Raw genomic sequence first — 20,083 nt, 5'->3', positions numbered from 1 at the left:
CATGTTCCCAAACTAAACTAGTCTCACCTGCCCATATCCCTCCAAACCTTTCCTATTCATGAACTTATCAAATGTCTTTGAAACATTGAAAGTCCACCACTTTCTCCGGCAGTTCATTCTCTCTGTAAAGAAAATGCTCCTCATGTCTTTTTAAAATTTTTCTCCTCTCACCTTAGAAATATGTCCTCTATTTTGAAGTTCCCCACCGAGCAAAAAGACCCTTATTATTCACCATATCTATGCCCCTCATGATTTTATAAGATCATCCCTCAACCTCCTATGCTCCAGTGAAAAAAGTCTCCAGCCTTTCATCCTATTTTTGTATCTCAAACCTTTCATTCCCAGCAACATATTGGTAAATCTTTTTTGAACCCTCTCCAATTTAATAATATCCTTCATATAATGACCAGAACAGCACACTCAGTTCCCCAAAAGAGGCCTCAGCAACGTCCTGGACAACCTTAGTATGACATCTTGACTTCTATACTCAAAGGTCTGAACAATGAAGGCCAGCACGCTAAACACCTTTTAACCACCCTGTCTAACTGTGATGCAAATTTCAAAGAATTAGGTACCTCAAGCCCGAAGTCTCTTTACATTATCCATGGTCCTACCACTAATTATATAACTCCTGTCCTTATTAATGCCACACATTTATCCAAATTAATCTTAATCTGCCATTCCATTCCATTGACCCAATTGATCAAGATCTCTTTGTAATCTTAGATAACCTTCTTCCCTGTCCATTATATCACCAATTTTGATGTCATCTGCAAACTTACTAACCTCCTAACTTCTCAACCAAACCATTTCGATAAATGAAAAACAAAAATGGATCCAGTACTAATCCCTGGGGGACACCACTGGTTACAGGCCTCCCTCTGTCTCCTTCTACAAAGCCAATTTTATATCCAATTGGCATGCTCACCCTGAATTTCATGTAATCTAACTTTACTAATTGGGCTACCATGCATAACCTTGTCAAAGGCTTTACTATAGTCCAAGTAAACAACATCTACTGCTCTGCCCTCAATCTTTTTGGTTACTTGTTTAAAAAAAACTTAATCACATTTATGAATCCTTTATACCTGGACCCAATATACCGGCCACTGCAACGGACAGCTGGAACTGACAACTGGAAGAGGCAGATTCAAACCACTACAAATGCTGGAGGAAAGATCACAGAAGCGCTTCACAGGAGGCTCCCAAGCACTAAGGATGTCACCTCGACAGGGGATGAAACGTCTGCAACGAGCACCCGAGCTACAAATCTTTTCACAAACTATGAATCCTTTCTCTCTCCAGAAAACGTATTTTATGCCTCTTGAACAAGTTTTGGTTTCCTCTTCAATGACCTTCCTTGGTAACTTAATCCACAACGGTATTACCTTGAAAATGGAAAAGTTGTTTCTTCTCAATTCTATCTTCTTAGTTATTTTGTCTGTGCCATCTTATAAAAGAACCGTTCAGCATTTCTCTTCATAATTTTGAAGACTTCAGTATGATCTCATAAAAGTCACCTTTTTGCATAGAAAACAAACCCAACCTCTGCAGCTTCTCTTCATCACTCAAATTCCTAATACCCGGAATCAAATTTGTCCCTTCCTGCTCTTACAGCATGGATATTGTTGAAACACTAAACTACAACTGAATTAATAAATGTAACATGAGAACAATAACCATGGAAACACAGTATGATAACCCATTATCACTGATGACATTGTCTTGCTTCCAGAGCCATATTTCTACTAAAACAATGGACTTCACTTCAGATGAACTTTAACACTGCTGTTGCATTTCTGTAGTGTAACTGTCATTATGATGCTAAATAAACAACTTGTTACTGCAGCAGTTCTATAGCATGGGTGCAACTCATTTTTGTAACAGCATAAACGTCCTTGATGGATATCAAAAGATTCTCTGTGTTTTCGACAGGTCATCACTCATTATTTAATTATGTGGATTCCCTTAAATATATTGACCCAATATATCATCTTGCAAATATACAGAAATTTACACAATCACAACGTTAATGATCTTTCAAGTATACAGGGCTTTTTAGTCTCTGGCATATGGCAAGCTTTGAAAGAATAAAGATTTAAAATTGTGGATCCAGAGTCCATTCCGGTTAATGTGATTGTTTCTTTCTGTTTCTATCCTTGTGACATATTCTGAAGCATTACTGAAAAAATCCAAATGCAAGCTTCAAAATGTGTATGTCATTCTTATAGAAAATCCAGGACTCTCCTGCCAGGACAAAGCTGCTCTTCTAATGTACCTCTCAGTTTCAACAATATTTGAATGTTCTGAATTGGGTAGTTTTCTAGGTATAATTTTGAATTTTCATTTCTGATGCAAAATTTACATTTTGCACCATAATTCACAAAACCACAGGAACAATCTGAATTACTACATCGTTAAGAATTTATAGCATTATCTACAATGGTGCCATCAACAAGGTTTCTTGAATTTATTGAAGTGTTGGAGGATATATCTTCTGTATTTTTGGCATGTTCTTTGCTACCATCCAATGACTCAAGCGTTCCTGATCCATTGTTTCCCATTGTCTTGCACCGTGTATCATTTCCTGTATCACAATTCTGAAGAGGGATCAAAACATTATGCTTCATCAAAAAATCATCGCTGTATTTGGCTTCCATTGAATTTCTCCTCCTCATGCTCCTGCTAACAGTTGCGTACCTTCCAGTTTCCTCAAAGCTCAGGGATAAAGTGACAGTTCCACTTCCAAAACTGACCTTCTGCTTGCTGCATCTCTGCATTTCCATGGTTATTTGCTCATCATGGGCACTTCTGCTACAGATTGAAGATGTTGGAGAGGAGACAGTGGAACCACCAATACTATTAGACCTCTTGCGAGACAAGGTGCCACGCCGCAAAGTTGCCTTTGCTGCCACTTTAAAAGCATGGGCAGCCGTACTGCATCTCACTTCTTCAATTGTATTTCTTGATGGTTTAAACAAAATTATATAGCATTTGTTAAAATAAATGCATCCAAGTAACCCAAAACTTGATGCAAGAATAGCAATAACTTCTACAGCTGAAACAAATTTCCCGTAAGTGCTGACATAAGCAGGAATAAATGAGATCCAGACTATGAAAAATATGAGCATACTGAAGGTAATAAATTTGGCCTCATTGAAGTTCTCTGGGAGCTTGCGAGACTTAAAGGCAAAAAAGAAGCAAATGGCAGCAAGGAGGCATGTGTAACCAATGAGGAAACCAAGTGCCATTAATGAACCTTCATCACACGTAATAAAAATGATTTCATCTTCTAGCTCATGGTTTCTGTAGCTTGAAGGGGGTGCTGTGTAAAGCCAGATAACACAAGTAACTATTTGCACTAGAATACAGAGGAAAACAAGTAAGAATTGCAAATTGAGGCCCACCCACTTTCGATGGAGGCTGGTTGGGATCTTGGCCTCAAAGACTAATAATACACGATTTGTTTTCACCAGAATGCAAGAAATGCACAGCACGAAACTGATTCCAAAAGCAGGTTGACGCAATCTACAGGTCCAATCCTTAGGTTCTCCAATGAAGATCAATGAGCTGGAGAAACAGCAGATTAAGGAAAAGAGGAGGAGATAGGAGAGTTCTCTGTTAGTGGCTTTCACAATAGGAGTATTTCTGAACTTAATGAATACTCCTAAAACAAAGGAAGTCATCAGTATTCCTAGAATGGCAAATATTGTCAGGGCAATTCCAAAAGGTTCAATCCATGACAGGTATTCAATCTCCTTGGCTATGCATGACGTATGGTTCTCATTTGACCAGAAATCATTGGGACATTTTGTACATGCACTTGCATCTAAAGGAAGAGAAGAGATGACAAACATTGAGTATAGTTAGTTATTTCTTTGATACAATTAAACTTTCAAAGCATTAACTCTTTACTCAGTGCAAGAGTATATTCAGTCCAGTTTGCCTTGCTATCTTATCCAATCATTAGCGTAAGGATTACGTTTCCTCATCTTTTAGCTGAGTTTTAAGGTTGACTAATATTTTTATGTGATTTAGTTGGTTCACCGACCACCTACTTGCATCACAATAGTATCAATCACCTGCTCTTCGCTATTCACATTTTAATCTATAATAAGTTCTGCTTGGCTATCCGGTCTGTCCTCACTAAAACTTCAAATGTTCTGCATCCCAACGCATTTATTGCAAATGAGTCAGTTTTGTTTACAACTTTATTTACAATTCCTTGCAAGGCTTTTGTTTGTGTTTTCTCATCTCCACTTGTTTTATGTCTCAGTTTGTATTCTTTCCTCCTTTGACTCTAAGTTATCTGTGTATTTCACATCTGTTTTCTTCAAAGTTGTTAGTGTGATGAATCCTGGTATTTATAAGCTTTTTTAAATATTCTGCAGAAGCCAGCATTCTATGAGGAAGTAACATTCAGGCACACTCAGTTTCAAAGGGATGTTGCATTTGGATGTTCCAAAATAAATCAGTTACATGTAATTCTTCATAGAAATAAAGATGGTACTAGTTGCAAGGTTTTCAATAGGTCCCTTAGAATAGTTCACTGGCCACTGAAGAAGAGCTCATAGCTTATAGGCAATGGGGAAGTGGGTGAGTTTGTGAGTGAGAGAAAGGAAGAGAAAGATAGAATCCATGTTACACAACTGGGAATACAACTGAATTACATTGATTTTGTTTGTTGGGGCCTCAGTAAGACTTTGCACAACAGTTGAATGTCTCAGTGTTGTTACATCTGAAGAAGAAGTTCAAGGAGTTAATAGGGAGCTAGAAGTCAAGTCAAGGTTCTGGAAATATCCCAGGAATTATGGACATTTAATAAGAAGCAAAGTATCACTAGTACTATCACTTCACTACAGCTAAGACTGGATGTTGTAAAATACATAAATTGTATTTGCTTGATGTGACTGAGCAAGATTAGAGCTGAGGAAAAAATTGAGAGGTGAAGCTAGATTTTGTTGAAAGCTGGAGTACAGCCTGTGATGAAGTATTGGAGTGCAGTTTCTGGATTCAAGGGAAGTATCGATCCAGGAAGGGAGGGTGATTGACCAGAACAGAGCTTTCATTGAGGCTGCCCACAATGAAACTGAAGGGAATTGCAGGGCCAGATTAGCAGAAAGGAAGAAATGAAAAGTAAAGAATTCCTTGTTAAGTTTCATGAGATTTGATGACCGACCATGTCATAACTAATTTATGGGGGTAATTGCAGAACAATACTGCATTGGTTACATTTGCTATTTTATGTGCACTGTGGGGTGCTTAATCGCAGTCCATTACTCATATTTTACCAATTGTTGATTCTGGGTTTTAGAATATAAATTGATAGATTTAGATGCCATCTGTCAACCCCTCAGAAAATGAACAGGAAATGACATCACCACAAACCCCAGGAACCCCATCCAGGAGAAATATATAAATAGAAAGCAGGAGACGACAGCTTCGCTTCGCTTGGAGGTCGCCACTGATGATGTTACCTAGCCAGGTAATGAAACGTCTGGATATCAAACCTATAGCTCAGCGAGCAAACCTACACCCTAAATCTCAACCTGAGCTACAAACCTTCACAAACCTTGCAATATAAATTGTACATGCATTGCAGATTATATTACTGTTCAAATGTTTATTGTTATTTATTAAAAACAAAGGAATCTTGTGGCTTTATTCTCTTTGTAAGTCCCCTGGAACCCCTGCTTTTATCCACTTTAATAAAGAGGTTACTAGTCTCCAGACAGCTCGTAACATAAATTTGGAAGATGAGATAAAACAATGGTAGAATCTTTGGTTAATGTGGAGTATTCTGAAATAAATTCTTTAATTTTACTATATTTCTTCCCACCTTTAAATAATTTGTTTGGAACAGATTTATATACTTAAACAAACCAGCATAAATTTCAAGCGAGCAGATTGCTTGCCCAGCTACAGCCCGGCATTAATATGACATTAAATGGGCTATAGATATTAATAGGTCAGGTAAGGTTAAATTTATAAGCCTTTATTTATATTCTGCAGAAACCAACAAAATATGGGGGTCACTTTCACATTTGTAAATGCCTGTTTTTCAGGTGCAGCTGTGATTTATTTCTTCTCTATATACTTTAGTAGTTCTGTCATAAATATAAATAGCATTGCAAAAGCAGTCTCCTTCAGTCCCTACCAAGGAGTTAAAGACTATTGGGGCCTTGCAGAAATATAGAGTTGAGGCTAAAATTAGACCCTAGATTAGAATGGTGCTGGAAAAGCACAGCAGTTCAGGCAGCATCCGAGGAGCAGTAAAATCGGTTAAAATTAGACCTGCCATGATCTTATTGAACAGCAAAACAGACGCAAAGAGCCAAGTGGCCCGCTCTTTTCCTTGTTTATATGTTTTCCATGTTCGTAAATATATTTGCTGATCCTTGCAGAGATGTAAGTGCATGTCAGTTATACTATCTGCATTTCAGTTTACATGTTTCTGAAGGCAGAACTCTCTGAGATTTGAACATATATGCAGGACAGCAGTTTCAGTTACAGGCACATGTACAGTAATAAAACTAATAGTTTTGCTTACCACTTTCATCACTAAACTCTCCTTCTGCACATGCTACACACTCAAAACAGCAGGTAGGCTCCCCTTCAATTATCCCCTTCCTGGTGCCAGGCACACAATCACGACTGCAGTTTGAAAAAGGCACCTAGGAATGTAAATTTAAAAAAAAGAAGAAATATTGAAACTTTGAGCAGATTCATTAAAATTCTTTGGGTCGAATTTATAATTATTGTGGGAGTTTCCCCATATAAATTCACTGCCAGGCTTTTTTCCCTCTATGGATCCATCACTCAATATTTAGTTTTTCCGTCAAATTTCTTTCCATTGAAATAAGTTCTGACATATAACATTATTCCTTTGCAGCAGCTTTAGCTCTATTTATTCTGCAAGTAGATTAGGTTGCTATTCATATGTGACATTTGTCTATGTGCAATTCCTTTGTAGCTGTAATTCAAAGCAACTGCCTGCATGTACATTTTATGTATATGCAATTTGGGCGAAGTTGAAATTGGAATTGTTCCATTCAATTCTGCATGTTCCTTATTGTTTTACAAAAAGTCTTCACAAGCTGTCACTACATTGCTAACCAATATCGGAAACACAGACGTCAGTTGAACTGTTGCTATGGATGTGGTTATTTGTTAAAACTGTGAACAATGGAACTCTTGGTTGAAAGTACTGGTCAAAGATACTTGTCTTAATTTTGGTAAATTATCTCCACGTGGACTTGTTCCATTGAAGAAAATTCTATACATTAAATGTGGTGTTCACAACTTCATCTTACAATTGAGAGGCCAAATCAAGTATGTTCAATCTGGGTGTGATCAGTGCATTGAGGAAAACTGATGTGTTTTTAGATGATGCTACAGAAGGGTACTGCGTAGATAAGAAATAGGATGCAGTCAATGATAGTTTCTTGGGGGACAGTAGTCATACCCTTACAGGAGGTGGAGAAGAATCCATTGTATGTGATCTGGCAAATATTAGATCAATAAAATGCAACTAGATGAGAACAGCTCACCCAGCTGGATGACAGTGGAGAGGCTTCAGAGGAAGATGATGTGACCAACTGTGCTAAAAGCAACAGATAGATCGAGAAGGAGGTAGAGAGTCTGTTCACCTTTGTTGCAGTTACATATAATGACATTTGTCACTTTGATCTGGTGATAGGACATAAACTTGTTTAGAGGGATTCAAATATGTAGTCCTCAGAAATTGATTGAGGAGGTAACAACATGTTCTAGGTCTTTTGGAAGGAGAGAAATGTTGGAGGTGGGATGTTAAGTTGCAAGGATAGAAGGATCAAAGGTTGATTTTTAAGAGAAGTGAAGAAGGAATATTTAAGTATCTGAAGATTGAGAAATATTCACCATGTGAGTTAACATGGAGATGAGCAGGAAACTTGGGCACTCAGAGGTTTATTGAGAAAAAGGACCAGACAGAAGTAGGTGGATCTTGTGGATAACATAAGCTCAGAGAGGCCATGATTGGAGACAGGAAAGAAAGAAGAGGGAAATGTGAGATCAGGGCTGGAGCATGGAAGAGTGTTAAAGGAAATTTGGCCTTTTGGACTCAAGTAAGGGAGGGAAGTGGCTGTGGCAGCTGATTTGATGGTTTCTCAGATTTGGTAATCAAGAAGTTTGTGAGCTCTCATTTGTCGAAGGTTCGGGTAGAGGTGACAGGAAACAAAATTTGAAAAAATTGCAGTGGGGAAAATAAGTTGGGATTACTTTTGGATTCCAGGTTGATTCTAAAATAATGAAGAGTATTAGGAGATGAGAGCAGAACTTAAAGGTGCTTCATGTCATCTAGCCAGTACTGAAAGTGAATGGCTAAACCAAGGGAGAACAACCAGGGTAAAAGGTGATAATAGTTTTCATGGTTAAGAGGATTTCAAATGTCAAATGAACTGTAGAAATATTGTGTTGAATGGAGAACCAAAGGCTAAATATTTGAGATTTTGAGTCTGGTGTTGTAAGTGATTTGTGAGAGACAAAATACAAATCAGTACAAACAATATATTATAAATTGTGTCTGAGTATTGTCCCAGTCTGTATTATTAAATACTGATGTGGTTTGAAATTAAATTTCAACATTGTTTGGAAACATAAGAATAGTAAATTAGTAATTTTATTAGTAGTAGCAAAACAGCTAATTATATTTGAGAGGTAGTGATAAATATAGCTATTATACAAATAGCTGAATAGTAGACCAAAACTTGTGCATTGTTTTAAAAAAGGCACATTTTGTTGAAGCTTTTCATCTTGCATTCATCAGGACAGTTTGCAAGAATGCCTACTCCAACAGGTAAATCAACATCTGTACTACACAACAGGGGAGTGCTGATTGGTTGAGACATTGGTTCTAATTCGTAGAGACATTGTGATGGAGTATGCACCAATGATTATTGACAGTGACTGCCAGACTTTATTTAAATTTGAAATCGGACCTAATTTGTTTAAAACCTAAATAAAGGCTGATAGTTAGCTGGTTTAATGCTTTGGTTCATTCTCCACAAGAATGTTTCTACTATCAAAGTTCACTCACTAATCAGACAGCACTCTCCTCTCATTCTGTATAAATGTTGGTTTTTCCCGTATTGGTATTCTTGCAAATTGTCCTGATGAGTGCCAGATGAAAAGCTTTGACAAAATGTACATTTATTTCAGCAAAATAGCTATTACATATTAATCTATTAACTAAAATGTATTCAGATATATTTTCCTTTGTATAGTGTTAAAAGGATAGCTATTTACTAGTCAACTATAGACCACTAATGGTTTAGTTAAAGTATTTTTCTTTAAAGTGGCAGCTGAGGAGATATATTGCAACAATCAATGAAAATCAAATTGTGTATTGAACAAATTGTGTATTGAACAAAAATAAAACAGACAATTAAAAATTGATCACGTACCACTTTTGAGAAACCACTCCACAAGATTTTCTTCTCATTTATGTTGAGTCTATCACTTGGTTTAGCATCTGCATTGTAGTTGCCAACTTCTTGAAACACTACAGATTCATCCTCAGGGGACAACTGCCAATTGATAATGGTATAATTTCCTTTAAGGTCACCTTGATCATCAAAATCAACCTGCTCGCCCATGCTGTTTGTAAACTTCAAATGCAGCAGATGGTTGAGAACCTAGTAGATAATTAAAAGACTTTGTAACAAACCTTGCACATGTAATTCATTCAAGCACACCGGTCTGTAGTGTGGCTCCATGTACTCTTTCTTAAAGTTTGTTTATTATGTTATCATGACAATGTTGAGAAGGAAACAAAGACAAAACAAATGAATAGTAATAACTATCATTTGCCTCTCTCCTTTGCTACTGTCTTCACTGATGCCCTCTCAAATTTTTTATATCCCTCTGATTCCGATTTTATATTTGTTTTTATTTTGACTTTGTTATTTCTCTCTCTCCCTTAGAGGATCTGAGATGCTAAAAACAGTGACTTCAATCAATTTGAGTAGACTCCTGTCAGGCTAACTTAAAGTTCAGATTTTATTTGATAAATAAACTAAAATGTATAAAGAAAGTAATTGCACAATTGGAATCTATGTTTCATTAAAAAAACACAATGCTTAAATAGAAAATGTAGAAACTCTGATGGCTAATTGTGAAGAATAAAAAACAGACTCTAGAAGAAATGCAGCAAAACTACATTTCCTAATTCAAGCAAGAAGTAAAAATAGCAGATTCTGTCACAGCCTGGTCTCAGTGAATATTGTGCATAACAAACTTTCTAAATCAAACCAGGGATCAAAGTAAAAAAAGGGTAAAAACATAGGAAAAACAATCACATAATGAATATATGTAATTTGTAAAAGTTATGAATTATTAAATTTCACTGTTTTGTGGTTGATCCTGATTGGTGACAGTGAGTGGTGGAGCATGGATCACTTTCTCACTCCTTTGAATTTTTTTTCTCTGTAAGTAAATGATAGCTATTTGTCCAGCTGCTGAAAAGGGACTCCAGATATTTGATAATTTAGAATGGTTACCCAAACAGATAGTGATTATTTGAACCAATTGTAAAAGTGCTAGAGATCTGGCTCCTTGGAAATTGTATTTCTATTTACGTAGGATTCTACAGGATAGAAAGCACAGAACAGGCCATTTGTTCCACCCAGTCAATACTAGTATTTACGTTCCACTTCTGCATCCTTCCAACTTTGATCTTCTAGATCTGACACCTTAACCTCCATTCTTTTCAAATGATTGTCTAGCTTTCTCTTAAGTGCATCTTTATTATTCACTTCAACCACTCCTTGTGATAGCAAATTTCATATTTCCAACACTCTCTAGATAAAGAGGTTTCTTCAGAATTTGCTGTTGGATTTTTGGTGACCATCTTTAGATTACATTTAAGGTGTGATTCACAGATTTCGTAATAAGTTGTGGGACTTAATTCATTACATCTTTCTTTCCTGGAAACAGATGGTTATTCATCTTACCATTAATCACTTCTTAAGTAATACCCATTTAACTCTAAGTTGTTATCTAGAGAACATTCTATAGCATCATAACCATGGAGATACCAAACGTTTTAATTAAAGTGTATGTGTAATTCTTTAAACAGCTACATACAGCCAAAAATTGACAGCAATTGTAAATTCAGTGGCTGCCTTGAGAGAATGAATCTGAACTGCGTCTCTTATTTTTGTGTCTTTAAAGACTGGTCTGCAAGGAGAAAGAATTGTTGTTAAAACAGGGATTTAACAGAACGGCTGCACAATTGTGAACTCGATTCCTATTGTGAACTCTGTTTCTGTGTCTTTAGGTTCCTGTAATGGACAGATGATCAGAAGCCAAGGAGTTGTTTATTAGTGAAGGTGATTGATTCTCAGCTGGCTAAGCAGATAGGAACTGGAAACAAGTTTAGAAATATAGACATACGGAGAGAGAAGGACCGTTGTTCTCCCCAACTGAAGCTGCCTGTTAGTTGCTATAAAAAAACTCAGTTTTAACTTGATGAAAACTAGTTAGCTTTTCTGAGGTAGTTGTTGTAAGCTGTGAGTTTTGAATTGATAAATCCAAGACATTATCCAAGTGAATCAGTCATTATGTACTTCTCACAATCAGTTCCAGAGAAAAAGAAAGACAACTGAAAATAGCAAGTACCTGGCCAGCTGAAGTAGGATCACCTCAAAGTCAGAACAAAGAATCTGACTGACAAAGAAACTGACTTCCATTTTTTATCTCCACTAATAATCTATTTTTCATATTTGTTTATCTGAGCATGTGTAAAGGAGGGATTTATAAGGGAATTAATTTTAGTTAATAATATTACATGCTAATAGTTTATATCTAGTTTCTTGTAGCTACAGTATAACTACTTATAGTAAATAATAATTCTTATTTAGCACAGAGACTTGATCTATAGCTAATATCAATCTTTGTCCAAAAATCATGTAAATTGGTATACAATGCATACATTTGGTATGACTTGCGTAAAGTCAGGCTCTATTTACAATGCATTATCCCAGTGGATTGTATAAATTGTCATAACTGGCAAGTGTCAAAGAAGCTTCAAAAGGAGAAAATTCACTATAAAGGATGGCACAGTGGCTCCGTGGTTAGCACTACTGCCTCACAGCACCAGGGTCCCAGGTTCGATTCCAGCCTTGGGTGACTGTCTGTGTTGAGTTTGCACATTCTCCCTGCGCCTGCGTGGGTTTCCTCCGGGTGCTCCGGTTTCCTCCCACAGTCCAAAAATGTGGAGGTCAGGTGAATTGGTCATGCTAATTGTCCCATAGTGTTAGGTCAATTAGTCAGAGGGAAATGGGTCTGGGTGGGTTACTCTTCGGAAGGTCGGTGTGGACTGGTTGGGCCGAAGGGCCTGTTTCCACCTGTAGGGAATCTAATCTAAAAAATATGGAACTTGTATCCTCCTGGAGATAAATTTGCATTTCCTCCCTTTCAAGAATCACAAGGCAGAGGTTAAAAGAGTTTAAACCCTTTGAATATGTTAGCGGCTCAATACCTAATGTGTAGACTAGTATACTGTGAAGATCATAGCTCTGAGAACAGCCATTTAAATACCCCAGCACTACAAGAAATGCATAGGGAAAAGAATCTTTCACACTCTGAATGCTACCAGTCAGCTACTACTGAAAGTAAACAGAACAAAAACATTTCAATTGATCTACAAAACTAAGAATCTTGAAATTGACTGTTCAGCTCCCAACCAAGGGTGGCATGGTGGCTTATTGGTTAGCACTGCTTGCCTTACTGCACCAGGGACCTGGGTTTGATTCCACCTTTGGGCAATTATATCCTTGGAGTTTGCACATTCTCCCCGTGTCTGCGTGGGTTTCCTCCAGGTGCTCTGGTTTCCCACAAAAATGCTGTTTAGGTAAATTAATCATGGGAAATGCAAGGGTAAAGGGGATGGGATGGATGGGATTGTCTTCAGAGGCTTGGAGTGGACTTAAGGGCTGAATGGCCTTCTTCCACACTGTTTCTTCCATGAAAAAACATGATAAAACAGAAATGCTACCAGTAACATCCACTGTAATGGCCACAATATTCGACTACCCACTCTTCACAGAAAACTTAAACGTTTCTGCGTTGCATCATTTTTAATATAAAAATTCATTTATAATTTCTAATCTGTGTATGTGTTGTGTTCTTATTTCTTTTTGCATTTAGTAATGAATAAACTCACTATTTTTACCAACTCAGGAAAACCTGGTTAAATTGTGTCCTTTTAAAACTTAAGTTAGTGTGGGCCTGAGAGAGATGTATCCATAAGAAAAGACATTGTGTTAGCCTTGTTGCAATAAACTGAGGAGGCAGGTGAATACTTACTGGCACAATGCCAGGTTAGTTTGAATGTAGTCTAATTACTGACTGCCCCTTTTAATTATAAACTGATTGTCCTTTGTAATTTTAAACTCTGGGTGATTCTGCCTTTCTTTTCTAATAACTCAGTCATCTGATTAAACCACGTGGTCTTTTTCCTGCCTTTTGAGCATAAATGCTTCCTCAAGCCTGTCAGACTCAAAGTGAATGCAGATTTGGGGTGCAGCCTGATCAGAGCAATATACAGCGTTAACATGTCAACATTAGACATTAAATGTGACATCCTGATTTGAGATGTCAAACACATTTAAGGTTTGAGACACACTAGTCCACAAGACCGTATATTAACATTATGTATCATATATTTTTCTGCTCGGCTGTGATACACAGCTAATAATTTTCTAAAATAATAAACGGGAAGAAAATGTTGAGCTCTGCTGAGCTCATTTATATTTATAGGGGAAAGTGAGTCAAAACGTGTGGTGCTGGAAAAGCGCAGACTCCCCTGCTCCTCGGATGCTACCTGACCAGCTGCGCTTTTCCAGCACCACACTTTTTGACTCATTTATATTTATAACAATTAACTCAGTTGGCTGCATGGCTGGTTCACAATGCAGTGCAAACCCAACAGTCCAGCTTTAATTCTCCCACCAGCTGGAGTCATTGTGCAGATCCCACCTTCTAAACCTTCCCCCCACACCTGAGGCAAGTTGTCCCTCAGGTTAAACTCACTTCTGGTTATCTCTCCATAATGAGAGAACAGTCCTCTAAGATTATCACAACTATCCACATTCAGAATGCACCATCAGCCTCACCCTCAATTTGATAGCATTTTTCCCCCCGGCTATTAATGTGTGTTAAATTAACAAATAGTAAAATATCGCCAATGATGTAAATACAAAACAAAATAGAAATGCTGTCAACATTCAGTGAAGCACATTATCCATACACAAAAGAACTGCGAAAATCAAAGTTAACATTTCAGGTCCAGTGACCCTTCTTTAGAACTGATGGTAGCTAGGAAAAGGATGGTTTTTATACAGAAGATAAGGTGGGGAGCAGTAAACGATAGTTGGAGGTAGAGCCCAGAGAGAGACAAAAATAATTGGACAGAAAACAGGGTGGTTAAATGTCAGTCTGGGGGAATAAATAGCTGCTAATAGGGGCTATTAGTGGCTGACAACAAGTAGTGTGTGGTAGCAGCCCAAGTGATGACAAGGGGGCTGGGGGAAAGGTGTCCTAAAATTGTTGAACTCAATATTAAGTCCAGGAGGCTTTAGGGTTCCCAAGTGGAAAATGAGATGCTGTTCTTCTAGATTATGCTGAGCTCTGCTGGAGCAAGCCTGAGACAGAGGTGTTGGCCAGCCACATGGTGATATGTTGAGGTGGTTGGCAACTGGAAGCTCAGGGTCTTTTTTTGGGACAGAACGTAGGCATTCTGTGAAGTGGTCATCCAGTCTATGCTTTGTTTCCTCAATGTAGAGGAAATCACATTGTGAGCAGTGAATACAGGTAAAGCGCTGCTTCACCTGGAAAATATATTTGGGACCATGGATAGTAGGAGGGTGGATGTAAATGGGCAGATGTTATACTTTCTGAGATTGCAATGGATGATGCCTGAGGCATTTTGGAGGTGGGGGGGGGGGGGGGAGTGGCAGTGGCGCGATTGGGAATGAAGTATGAATGGACCAGGGTGTCCAGGAGGAATGGCCCTTGCAGAAGGCTGACAAGGGAGGGGAGGGGAGGGGAATATGTGTCAGGTGATGGTATCCTGCTGGAGGTGGCAGATATGGAGGCTAATGACCCTCTGGATGTGGATACTGGTGGAATGGTAGGTGATGACCAGGGGGACCCTATTATTATTATGAGCGAAAAGAAGGCTGAAGTGTGGGGGTTGGTCAGTCTTGGCTAGAGCGCTGTCAACCATGATGCTGGACAATCCTCAGTTGAGGAAGAAGCTGGCCATTTCAGAGGCTTCCTTATCAAAGTTTGGCATCTTCAGAACAGATGCAACGGAGATGGAAGAACTGGGGTATTGGAAAGCAGTATCCATAGATGCTACTTTGGATGATCTGTTGGAAAGGTGACAATGTCCTGAAGAAGGGTTACACCTGGAATGTCAACTTCTCCACCTCCTAATAATATTCAGCAATATCTTCTTAAAGGGATAAGAGAGACCAAAGTGAACAAAGCATCTTAGAGAATGAGGCTGCCCAAATAATAATGGAGAACCAGGAAATGACAGAGGAGCTGAATAAATGTTTTGCATCAGTTTTCACTATGAGACACTATTAGCATCCTAAAATTGCTAAATATTCAAGGGCAAAAGGAGGAGAGAAAATAAATACAATAACTATCATTAGAGAAAACATGTTAGGGAAACTCATGGGGCTAAAGACTGATAACTCCCCTGGGAAGCGTCCTAAGATATTAAATGAAATGGCTGCAGAGCTAATGGTAGCAGTGGTAATATTCCTCCAGGATTTCTGAGATACTGGAAAAGTCCCAGATAATTGAAGAACTGCCAAATGTAACTTTTTCATTTAAAAAGGGAAGGGGACAGAAAACAAAACAGGTCACTGTTGGTCAGTTAGCTTCATATCTGTTATTGGGAAAAAAAAGGGTCTATTATAAAAAATGTAATAGCAAAGCATTTTGAAATGCATAATATGATCAAGCATAGTTAGCATGGATTCATGAAGGCAAAATCATGCCTGACAAATTTACTAGAATTCTTTGAGGAGGTAACAAGCAGGATAGATAAAAAGGATGCAGTGGGTGTAATATATTTATGATTTTCTGGAGCTGTTGGATGAGGTACCACACATTAGGGTCCTTATTAAGATAAGAGCCCATGGTGTTGGAGGTAGTATAGAGCCATAGTCATTTATTAACATGGATAGAGGATTGGCAATCAAGTAGAAGACTGAGAGTTGGGATGAGGAGAGCATTTCCAGGATGGCAACCTGTAACTAGTGATATGCCATTAAACTAAATATTGGGTTCAGTTGCATGGAAAATAGTGGGAAAAGTTAAAAAGGGGAAGGCTATTAAAGTTTTCAGAACAAGAGAGCATGAAGAGCTCAAATTTAATTTCAGGCAAAGCATATAAGAAGGGGGCAGACAATGCAGGACTGAGGGTGTTGTACTTAATTGCTGCAGTACATGAAAACAAGATAAATGAAATTGTAACACAGATTGAAATTGGCGGGTATGATCTTGTGGGAATCACAAGTGGCCGCAGGGGGCTTAGAGCTGGGAAGTAAATATCCAAGAATAACGAAAGGACAGGCAAATGGGCAGGGAGCGGGGTTGCCTTGTTAGTACGAAATGAAATGAAATTGAAAGCAAGAAGTTATATAGAGTCAGAAAGTATAGAATCTGTCTGTAGAGTTAAGGAACAGCAAAGGAAAAATCTCTCTGATGGGAGTCATGTACAAGCCTTCTATCTGTAGTCAGGATTAGGGAAAGAAAATAAAACAGGAAATAGAAAAAGCATATAAGAAAAGGCACTATTACAATGATTATGGGGGACTTCGATATGCAGGTAAACTGATAAAATCACAGAATGTGTACAAGGTAGTTTTTTTGGGAGGGGCTTGTGTTAGAGCCCACTAGGGAACAACTCATTCTGAATTTGGTGATGTGTAATGAAGCAGACTTGATTAGAGAGCTTAAGATGAAATAACTCCTAGGGAGCAGTCACCATAATGCAATACAATTCACACTACAGTTTGAGAGAAAGAACTAGAATCAGAAGTAACTGTATTATAATTGAGTAAAGGTAACTATAAAGACACAAGGGAAGACCTGGCCAGAGTTAATTGGAAGCAAGCCGAACAGGGAAGATGTTGGAGCAGCAATAACAGGAATGTATTAATTTTAATTTAAGTATCTGACATGTGAATGTTTCTTTGTACTCATGAATGACTACTTTAATATGGTCCTGCATTGAGTTCCGAATGGCGTACAAATCAACTTGGGAACGGATTCAAGCATGGAACCTGTTCATAACCTGGGGACTGTTTGTGCTGGCACTGGAGGAGATCAGAGAAGGTTCACTAGATTGATCCAGGGTATAGAAGGACTGTCTTAAGAGGAAAGGTTGAGTAGATTGCAGCTATGCGCCTTGGAATATAGAATAATGAAAAGTGACCTTATTGAAACATACAAGGTTTTTAGGGGACTTGACAGGGTAGATGCAGAAATGTTGTTTAGCCTTGTGGGAGAGTGTAGAGGGCATCAACATAAGAAGTTGCACATTTAAGACAGAAAAGAGGAGGAACCTCTTCTCTCAGTGGTTTGTGAATCTATGCAATTCATTACCACAGAGGGCTGTTGAGACTGGGTCATTAAGCATATTCAAGGCTGAGATAGATCTTCAATCAGTAAGGGGAATCAAAGGTTATGTGGAAAAGGCAGGAAAGTAGAGTTGGGGATGAGCAGATCAGAAATGATCTCACTGAATTGTGGAGCAGACATGATGGGCTGAACGGCCTATTTTTGCTCCAACATCTTATAGCCTTATGGTCTTAAAGAGAGAAATCCCAATTGAGTTCCTGAAAAAGAGGCCAATTACCAGATACCCTCAGCAGATTTGAAACCTTAAGGGAAAGAACAAAAAAGGATTGTTTCCTCCTGAAAGATTCGGCTGATGAGCATGGTTAAGATTTCTCAGCTCACAAATTTCAGAACTACTTACCTGATGATAAAGTTAGCCACAGTAAATTAAGACAGTGCTTCAGGTTCAGAAGTTATAAAAGCTAAACTAATAAAACTGGAAAACAAATTAGCAATGGAATTACTTGCCAATGCCAAGAAGAGGGAAGTAATTGAAATATTGGCAAAGCAATTTTGGGACTGATGGAAATGCAAAGAGTACTAGACACACCAAGTGGTGAATCACCTGAGTTAGTAAAGATCCAATTCCAATTCAAGAAGTTCTGAATGTGGAACATAGTTGAAGCAACTTGAGATAGAAAAAGAATTTAAAAAACAAGATAGTGATGAAAATCTTGAACATCTGAGGGAGGAGAAAGGGAAAAAAAAAGTAATTCAGAGAAGGAAAAGGCCCAAAGGTTCAGAATTTAAGAGGCTGAAACGAATGATTTAGGAGACAAAAAAAAGAGAAGGAAAAACAAAAAGTGGAAAGAGGTAGAAGTACTGTCTTAAAATTATACAGTTTCAGAAGGAAACTTCAGATGCAAAAGAAGGTTCTGAGGAGAAGAGTTCTAGCTATAATCTAAAGAGAAATATATAATTTGTATAAGCCCCACTGGATTTGAGCTAAAAGTTATGAAGGCATTCTTTATGTCATTTGAGGAAATAGCCAACAAATGAAGTGCTGAAGGGAAACTGGACATTGCCCATTCAAAGCAAGTGGACACGTCCACTCTTACCAGTTGTCATGATGGTATAAATGCCATAGTGTGGTCAGAATTAGAAAACTTTGCATTCACCGTAAGAACACCAGTGCAACAATCTAGACTGAAAGACTAGAATATTGTGTGCAGTTCTGGTCTCCTTCCTGTCAGAAGGATGTTGTGAAACTTGAAAGGGTTCAGAAAAGATTTACAAGGATGTTGCCAGAGTTGGAGGATTTGAGCTATAGGGAGAGGTTGAACAAGCTGGGGCTTTTTTCCCTGGAGCGTCAGAGGCTGAGGGGTGACCTCATAAAGGTTTGTAAAATCATGAGGGGCATGGATGGGATAAATAGACAAAACTTTTTCCCTGGGGTGGGGGAGTCCAGAACTAGAGGGTATGGGTTTAGGGTGAGAGAGGAAAGATATAAAAGAGACCTAAGGGGTAACTTTTTCACACAGAGGGTGGTATGTGTATGGAATGAGCTGCCAGAGGAAGTGGTGGAGGCTGGTACAATTGCAACATTTAAGAGGCAGGCATCTGGATGGGTATATGAATAGGAAGGGTTTGGATGGATATGGACCAGATGCTAGCAGGTGGGACAAGATTAGGTTGGGATATCTGGTCGGCGTGGATAAGTTGCACTGAAGGGTCTGTTTCTGTGCTGTTCATCTCTATGACTCTATGTGCACAGAAAGAAGATAGATTATCTTTATCTAATGTACTTATAAGTCAGAGCCTAGTATGTCTGTGGTTATCATGTACACTGGTATACAGTATTCATGTATAATAAAGAGTATTAATTTGAAATGCAAGCCTGCAGACAGTTCTTGACCTTGCCTTCTCTTCAACAAACCCAAACACATAAACTAGCATCAAACCACACAAAAGACAGCACCGACCAGAGGCTATTCTGCTAATAACTTATGGTACAGGCAAACCCTGGGTTGTGAACAAGTTCAGTTCTGGAGTTTGCTCACAAGTCGATTTGTATGTAAATCAGAACACAATGCAGGACAATATAAAATATTCATTCGTATCTTTATATGTCATCTTTAAAATCACACCCCTGCAGGAAATCATATTTGTAAGTATGAGTATTTGGAAGTTGGACATTTGCAAATCAGGGGTCTGCTGTACAGGAAAAGATATGGACAAGGAGTAAAGCGTAAGCAAGTAGTTGTAGAGTTCCTATTTCACAGAAAAACCATTTTCTTGTGAATGCATCAGAAATCCAATTGAATGTTGCAACAACAGGATTGATGCAAACAAAATCCCAAAATGAATAATTTTAAGTAAACTTTGTTAATCATTCCAATAATGACACCATTAGTAAAACTGAGGTTTTTTTTTAAAAATACAATAGCAGCAGCTCATGTAC

General features: G+C 38.2%; 1 protein-coding gene across 4 annotated transcripts in view; it reads right to left on the bottom strand.

Moving 5' to 3' along the window:
- Positions 1 to 1,501: 1,501 nt before the first annotated feature.
- The window catches only part of casr (calcium-sensing receptor), a 97,270-nt gene continuing 78,688 nt past the window's right edge, over positions 1,502 to 20,083 (bottom strand). For all 4 annotated transcript variants that reach the window (XM_043700978.1, XM_043700979.1, XM_043700977.1 and 1 more), the window contains 3 exons: positions 9,444 to 9,674; positions 6,551 to 6,674; positions 1,502 to 3,829 (listed from right to left, as the gene is read on the bottom strand). In XM_043700978.1, the coding sequence (XP_043556913.1) occupies positions 2,418 to 3,829; positions 6,551 to 6,674; positions 9,444 to 9,674 (1,767 nt within the window). In that variant the 3' untranslated portion in view covers positions 1,502 to 2,417. The remainder of the gene's footprint in view (positions 3,830 to 6,550; positions 6,675 to 9,443; positions 9,675 to 20,083) is intronic.

The sequence above is a fragment of the Chiloscyllium plagiosum genome, chromosome 12, assembly GCF_004010195.1.
Source record: "Chiloscyllium plagiosum isolate BGI_BamShark_2017 chromosome 12, ASM401019v2, whole genome shotgun sequence".
Lineage (NCBI taxonomy): Eukaryota > Metazoa > Chordata > Chondrichthyes > Orectolobiformes > Hemiscylliidae > Chiloscyllium > Chiloscyllium plagiosum.
The sequence above is the reverse complement of the archived record's forward strand: the minus strand, read 5'-3'. Positions and strand labels throughout refer to the sequence as shown.